This window comes from Myotis brandtii, unplaced genomic scaffold (genome assembly GCF_000412655.1).
Source record: "Myotis brandtii unplaced genomic scaffold, ASM41265v1 scaffold561, whole genome shotgun sequence".
NCBI classification, from domain to species: domain Eukaryota; kingdom Metazoa; phylum Chordata; class Mammalia; order Chiroptera; family Vespertilionidae; genus Myotis; species Myotis brandtii.
In genome coordinates this window covers 1,549,695-1,557,436 of record NW_005370085.1, presented here as the reverse complement: position 1 = coordinate 1,557,436, position 7,742 = coordinate 1,549,695, and the positions used below count along the sequence as shown (strand labels likewise).

The following is a 7,742-nucleotide window of genomic DNA, read 5'->3' as shown; positions in this document are numbered from 1 at the left end:
GGAGCACCCCCTCCCGCCCCGGCCCGCCGCCCGGCTCCGCCCGGAGAACCTGATGCTGATGCTACGTTCTCAGGCCGGGTGCTGCCTCCTGTCGGTGCGGGGCACCCACCGCTGTCCTGTCCCTGCTCGCCACCCAACGACTAAAACATCCTATAGTTGTCTGGGCGATTCTCCTTTTACTGGGCGTCTGGGTTTTGTCATCTTGTGGTGTGTTTTTTTTAATATTTTAAATTGTTTTTATTGATTTCAGAGAGGAAGGGAGAGAGATAGAAACATCAATGATGAGAGAGAATCATGGACCGGCTGCCTCCTGCACGCCCCACACTGGGGGTCGAGCCCGCAAACCGGGCATGTGCCCTTGACCGGAATGGAACCAGGGACCCTTCAGTCCATAGGCCAGTGCTCTAGCCACTGAGCCAAACTGGTTAGGGCTGTGTGTTTTTTGTTTTTAATTTTTAAAATTGATTTCAGAGGAAGGAAGAGGGAGAGAGAGTAGAAACATGTGATGAGAGAAAATCATGGATCGGTTGCCTCCTGAACGCCCCTCACTGGGGATCAAGCCTGCACCCGGGCATGTGTCCTGATAGGAATCCAACCGGGACCTCCTGGTTCATAGGTCAATGCTGAGCCACACCGGCCGGGCAGAGTTTTGTGATTTTGAAGCAGAATAAGTCATACTGCAATGAATATCTCCATTAATTCCACATTTGACTTCTTTTTGAATAATGACCTTAGGACAGCTTCGCAGGAGTGAGGTTACCTGGGCCAAAAATAAGGGCTGATGTGACTGATACTACTAGGCACATGACGGCTCCCCAAAAGGAGTGGGCCAGTCTCCACGGTCTGTCACCAACTGTTAAATATGGCTGCGTGTCCCCTTGCTCCACGAGTAATTGTAGCACATTCTCTCGACTGTCAGGACGCCAGGCAGACTGCTCAAGCCTGGCCCACAAGGCCATGTAGAGACCTGCAGGGCTGCAAGGACATCAGTGGAGCTGTGCCCCTCCATGCTCACAGCCCTTCCCGTCAGCAGCACCCCTCAGACATAACCACTGTTTTGACTTCTCTATTGCTTAGTTTTTGCCTGTTCTTGAACTTCATGAAATGGGATGGAAAGTATGCACGCCTTCATGCCTGCCTTTTTTTTTTTTGGTGTCAGAAGTGGGATTCGAACATGTCTGACTTCTTTACGCAACGTCTTTGAGATTCATCAGTGTTATGTGTGTATCAGTGGTCTTTCTTATTCCTGTTGGAGTCGTTGTCAGTTTATTCTGGTCCTAACGTCTCTCTCTCCTTCTGGAACTCCAATCACTCGTATAATGCATTCCCATCTGTGCCTTAGGCTGCTCCCTACCCCCCCCCCCCTTCTTTTTTTTTTTTTTCTCTCTCTCTACTTCAATTTAGACACCTTCTATTAATCTGTCTTCAAGTTCACTAATTCTGTCTTCAATCTCTAGAAGTGTGACTTTAGTTCTATGAATTTTTATGAAACCCATCCAATGAGTTTGTAATTTGGGGGATGGCATTTTTCGGTTCTATCTGCTCCTTTGATTCTAAGTAAATTACAACCCTATTAAAAGTCTCCATATTTCCCTCTATTTTGTCCACCCTCCCCCTACCCCATTTAACAAATTAACCAGTTTTTTAAAATCGTCGTCTGCCAACTCCAATATCTGGATCATCTGTGGTCTTGCTTCTGTTGTTTATGTTTTCTCTTATGTGTTGGCCCCATTTTTCTTTATTTCTTTTGCACATTTTATAATTTTTGTTTGCATGTTGCATATTGGGTGTAAAACAAGGGTAGGGAGCCCTTGGTGGTTTGGCTCAGTGGATAGATCGTCGGCCTGCAGACTTAAGGGTCCCAGGTTTGATTCTGGTCAAGTGCAAATGCCTGGGTTGTGGGTTTGATCCCCAATAGGGGGCGTGCAGAAGGCAGCTGATGAATGATTCTCTCACATCATGGATGTTTCTATCTCTCTCTCCCTCTCCTTTCCTCTCCGAAATCAATAAAAATATATTTTAAAAAAGAAAAGAAAAAGGTTAGGGACTCCACACTATGTTATTCCTTTCCTCTTCCCCACCCATACCTCCCAACCCAGAGGAGCTAGTCACCTCGAGATATTTTTCTTGTTTCTGTTGTAGTCAGTAGTCAAGTGCTGAGCTAAGATGGGGCAGAGTTGCAGCTCTGTAACTCTCAGTCCTCCCCTGGATTGTCCCTGTCCCTTAGGAGTGGCCCTCTTGGATTTGGGGTTGAAAGCCTGGCCAGTTTCCGTCTCTCTTGGCTTTCAAAATCTGTTCTTCAGAGATTCTAGGGTTAGCTCTTTAGCCTCCCAACCCACAGGTTCGAGATCTGGCCAATATCTTAAGGGGGAGTTACTGGTTTGTTTCAGGTCCCGCCTCTCAAATCCTGCAAGGCTGTGGGACTTGTCTTCCCAGCCCAGCCCCTTCCCAATGGCCTAGATGGCTCCAAAACTCAGCAAATGTTCTGTGGGAAAAACTGGCTTTGCATTTTAGGCTCCTCTTGGGCCCAATCCATAGCACAGAAACGGCTCACTTCTCCTTTCCTCTTTCCTCTCCGAAATCGGGCAAACTACGGCCCGCGGGCCGGATCCGGCCTGTTTGAAATGAATAAAACTAAAAAAAAAAAAAAAAGACCGTACCCTTTTATGTAATGATGTTTACTTTGAATTTATATTAGTTCACACAAACACTCCATCCATGCTTTTGTTCCGGCCCTCCGGTCCAGTTTAAGAACCCATTGTGGCCCTCGAGTCAAAAAGTTTGCCCACCCCTGGTTTAGGACAATCTTGCTCATCGCATGTCTCAGGGACGTAAATAACCACCCATCAAGCGTTCACCTGGGCGGGGCCCTTTCCTCCTTGGCATTTTAGTTCATCTGGTTCTTCTCTCTCCTAACTACTCTCCATTCTCTTTAAAAATGACGATTATCGCCAAGCTGGTTTGGCTCAGTGGATAGAGCGTCGGCCTGCGGACTGAAAGGTCCCAGGTTCGATTCCGGTCAAGGGCATGTACCTGGGTTGCGGGCACATCCCCAGTGGGAGATGTGCAGGAGGCAGCTGGTCGATGTTTCTCTCTCATCGATGTTTCTGACTCTCTATCCCTCTCCCTTCCTCTCTGTAAAAAATCAATAAAATATATTAAAAAAAAAATGACGATTATCATCTTATATGTTTCCTCCTCCTTGTTGCAACGAGAGTGGTGGCCTGCAGAGGTCTACCACATCCTACCCAGAAGCAGAAGTTCTGCTTTTCACCATTTCCAATAAAGATATGATTTGACTTCTTAATACTGCCACTGAGTCATACTCGAACTGGTTTCTCTTGTTTAAAGAAGTTACAGGCCTCTCATGTCTTTGAAAAGAGACGTCAACTATTTCCTCAACTTTCTTGGGGGGATGGCCCTTTGGCCTCAAAGTTCTGCTTTGTTCTTTGGCGCTAGACATCTTTCCTGTTTATGCTTTTCAGCGTGTTCATACTTCGCATCTTCTAGACCTTCCCTGGTGCTGCTGGTACAGTTTCAGGTCAGTCTGTAGGTTTCAGGGGGACTCAGGGGTGAGAGCTCTGCTCAGTAAGCGTGTGTGAGAGAGAAACTCCCTGAGAAGCCATTTCTTTCCCTGCAGCCACTGAGGGAAGCTCTAACTTGCCCCGACCCTCTCCTCTCTCCTGAATCTCATGTGATTGATGCACGCTTCGCAGTGTCAGCTGCTCTCTCACACTGATACGCTCATGACGTTCAGGCCTCCAGTGCCAGCCTGGATTTGCGTCTGGGCTTCCTGGCTCGGACGTCACCCTGACATCCGCACAGGCCCCTCGAAACGCGTCGGTTCTGCCCCGTGAACACTGCCCGTCTTCCTTCCTCTGCTCCTCCTAAGACAGTGATGGCGAACCTTTTGAGCTCGGCGTGCCAGCATTTTGAAAAACCCTAACTTAACTCTGGTGCCGTGTCACATATAGAAATGTTTTGATATTTGCAACCATAGTAAAACAAAGACATATTTTTGATATTTATTTTATATATTTCAATGCCATTTAACAAAGAAAAATCAACCAAAAAAATGAGTTCGCGTGTCATAGGTTCGCCATCACTGTCCTAAGACCTGCCCTCCAGTGGAGCGCGCATGCCAAGAGCACTAGGCGGGCACAAGTGGTTTATTATTTCTGCTTGGAAGAGGAGGCCCTGGCAGGAGCGCGATGCACAGCAGACATGGGGCCGCATCCCCACCGGGGGCACGGATGCCGGTGCCTGGAGTCCAGAGCTGTGAAGAGCCGCTGCGCTGGGAGCTGGCGCTGGGCAGGAGGTACAATCTCGCAGGCAGAGGCCACCGGCTGGAGAGGCGGCCCAGCCTCACCGATGCCGCTTTCGGATGCACTGCAGCTCCTGGTGGATGACGCTGAAGCTGGGCCGCTCCCCGGGCTCGTAGGCCCAGCACTGCTCCATGAGTCTGAACACAGCGTCGGGGCACAGCTCGGGGCAGGGCAAGCGGCCCCCTGTGAGGACGAGCACAGTCTGAGGCCCCCTCGCAGCCCCGGGCGGCGGGGGGAACTGAACCCGTGAGCAATGGGAACTGAGCAAACCGCACTGTTCTTCAGGGGCCACGCTTCCTCACCAAGAGCCCCAAGGACACAGAGGCCCTAATCGCAACCCCACCGTGCGCTGGTTGTATGACCTCTGCAAGCCTCAGTTTTTCCTTCTGTAAAAGGGACAGATTCATTCCTGCCTCCCCTGCTGTGCTCACTCGGTGGCAGCTACAGGACTGATTGATCTTATTCGGCCCCAGTGGGAAGACCGGAAGGTGAGGGGACCCGGAGGAGTCCCCCTGCAGCACAGGGACAAACGCTTGGGCCCGGCCGGTGTGGCTCAGTGGTTGAGCATCGACCGTTTGATTCCTGGTCAGGGCCCATGCCTGGGTTGCGGGTTCCATCTCCAGTAGGGGGCGTGCAGGAGGCAGCCGATCAATGATTCTCTCTCATCATTGATGTTTCTCTCTCTCTCCCTCTCTCTTCCTCTCTCTCTAAAAATCCATACAAAATCTTTTTTTTCTTTTTTTTTTTTACAGAGAGGAAGGGAGAGGGATAGTTAGAAACATCGATGAGAGAGAAACATCGATCAGCTGCCTCCTGCACACTCCCTACTGAGGATGAGCCCGATACCAAGGTACATGCCCTTGACCGGAATCGAATCTGGGACCCTTCGGTCCGCAGGCCGACGCTCTATCCACTGAGCCAAACCGGTCAGGGCTCAATACAAAATCTTTAAAAAAAAACCCAAAACTTGGCTGCGAGGCTGCTGTCAGCGGCGGGCTGCCTTACCCTTTTCGATGAACTCCCGCGTCTGCTGATTGCTGAGGTTGGGGTACGGCGAGGCCCCCAGGCTGAAGGTCTCCCAGAGCAAGATGCCAAAGCTCCACACATCGCTCTCGGAGGAATAGCGGCCTGCAAGGGGGCGGGCGGCGTGAGAGGGCCAACACGTCCTCGGTCAGAGGGCGGTGCGCCCAGGCTGACCCTTGAGGCCTGGATGCCATTGGCTTACCGTAGTTCAGAGCCTCGGGTGCTGTCCACTTCACGGGGACTTGCCTGAGGCCCCCCGAGGCGGCGTAGATCCCGTCCTCTTCCTCCCGGGACATCCCGAAGTCACTGATCTTCAGGACGTTCTTCTCCGTGACCAGGCAGTTGCGAGCAGCCAGGTCCCTGGGAAGAGCAGGAAAGGGCCTCACTCAGCCACCGTCCACGCGGCACCTGTCACCGGCCTGACCTGGGCCCCCCAGACACACCCATGAACAAAGGCTGCTCTCTGCCCGAGCTGGTGTGGCTCAGTGGATAGAGCGTCGGCCTGCGGACTGAAGGGTCCCGGGTTCGATTCCGGTCAAGGGCACATGCCTGGGTTGCAGGCTCGCTGCCCAGTGGGGGGCGGCGTGCAGGAGGCAGCCGATCAATGATTCTCTCTCATCATGGATATTTCTATTTCTCTCTCCCTTTCCCTTCCTCTCTGAAAAAAAAAACAAAAACAAAAACCAAAAACCAAAAAAAACAAAAAACAAAAAGACTGCGAACCTACGACACGCCCTGGGAGAGGCGAACCCCAGCGCTGGAGTCGGACCTGCTGGTGAATGAGGGGTGCTGGGTGACAGCACGGCCTGAACCTAGGCAGGTTACGAGGGGGTGAGGGGGGGAGGCTGGGCTGCCTGAGGGCGCTCCCCGCTCACCGGTGGATGCAGCCCTTGCTCTCCAGGTACTCCATGCCCGCAGCTGCATCCCCCACCATCTGCAGCAGAGTCTTCATCCGAAGCCGGGCTCCCTCAGTCCGAAGAAAGGTCAGGAAGTCGCCCCCTGGGGGGGGGGGCCCTGGGCGGGGCCCCCGGGGGGGGGGGGGGGGGGGGGGCTCCAACCCAGGGGGCTGAGGTCCCCACCCCTGGAGAGCTGGCCCTGGGCTCACCCTGCACCAGCTCCATGACGATGTAGATGGGCTGTTTCTGGGTGCAGACGCCGATGAGACGCACGATGTTGGGGTGGCTGTACTGCTTCAGGATCCTGGCGGGCACTGCTGCTTAGGCTCCCACTGTGGGGGCCTATACATCCTACCCCAGCCCCAGGGACCCCAGGGAACCCCAGGGAGCCCGAGGGAGGACGGGAAAGGGCAGCAGACGAGCAAGCTTGGCCTCTGAGGTCAGGAGGCTGGGACGTGTGACCTTGGAGGGGTCACTGAGCCTCAACCCCTCTGCCCTGGTTGGGGGGCGGGGGGTCTGTGAGGATGACATGACACCACGGAAGTCAAGCTCTCTGTCACCGTGCCAGAGGAACCCCTTGAGGGGCCGCGGCGGTGACCCTTATGTCATCACCTACCTGGCTTCCTGCAGAAACTTGGCCTTGAGGTCAGGCGGCAGCGTCTCTCGACAGGATTTCACCGCCACCAGGGTGTTGTCCACTCGCAGGCGCCCGCTGAACACTTCGCCGAAGTTCCCCTGCAACGGTCCGGGGTTCCTACCCGTCGTCTCTGGACCACAGTCCCCTCATCTCAGGGGACAGCCCTCCGGGCCCCCACCCGCCCTTCGCTCAGCGCTCCATCCCGGCTCTCTGGTTTACCCCTGGTTGGGGGACCGAGGGAGTCCACATGGGACAGGCAGGGAATGTCACCTCTGACATGTTCACTAAAGAGAAGTGACACGGACAATCCAAAAGCCACTTTCCGCCCGGCCGGTGTGGCTCAGTGGTTGGGCATCGACCTAACAACCAGGAGGTCATGGTTTGATTCCCGGTCAGGGCTCATGCCCGGGTTGCGGGCTCGATCCCCAGTGGGGGGCGTGCAGGAGGCAGCTGATCCATGATTCTCTCTCATCATCGATGTTTCTATCTCTCTCCCTCCCTCCCTTCCTCTCTGAAATTAATAAAAATATATATTTTTTAAAAAACAACAAGAATAACAAAAGCTACTTTCCCTTGGGTTGGAAAAGCCTTGTGATCTTTAGGAAACTGACTTCTTTCCTAAGCAGGTATTTTATAGCTCACAGGAATACGGTGCGTCTCCTCTCGCACACCACAGCTCCCTGTGGAGTGGGGTGGGGTGACAGGGCCCTGTGGGGGGGGTTAGGGGTTGGTGTGGGGGGGTGCCAGCAGCAGGGACTTCCCCTGTTTCCTGCAGAATGGTGCATGGTGGTGGCCGGGAGGGGAGCAGGGTACGAGCTGGGGATCAGAGAGGCAGGAAGCAGAAGAGCTCTGAAGGGGGGC

General features: G+C 53.4%; 1 protein-coding gene across 1 annotated transcript in view; it reads right to left on the bottom strand.

The window, feature by feature from the left end:
- Positions 1-4,151: 4,151 nt before the first annotated feature.
- Positions 4,152-7,742, bottom strand: part of FES (FES proto-oncogene, tyrosine kinase) — a 16,800-nt gene continuing 13,209 nt past the window's right edge. Inside the window, exons 11-17 of the mRNA XM_014549592.1 lie at positions 7,524-7,561; positions 6,861-6,979; positions 6,454-6,548; positions 6,224-6,347; positions 5,551-5,708; positions 5,331-5,453; positions 4,152-4,508 (exon numbers count right to left, since the gene is read on the bottom strand). Coding sequence (XP_014405078.1) covers positions 4,366-4,508; positions 5,331-5,453; positions 5,551-5,708; positions 6,224-6,347; positions 6,454-6,548; positions 6,861-6,979; positions 7,524-7,561 — 800 coding nt within the window. The 3' untranslated portion in view covers positions 4,152-4,365. The remainder of the gene's footprint in view (positions 4,509-5,330; positions 5,454-5,550; positions 5,709-6,223; positions 6,348-6,453; positions 6,549-6,860; positions 6,980-7,523; positions 7,562-7,742) is intronic.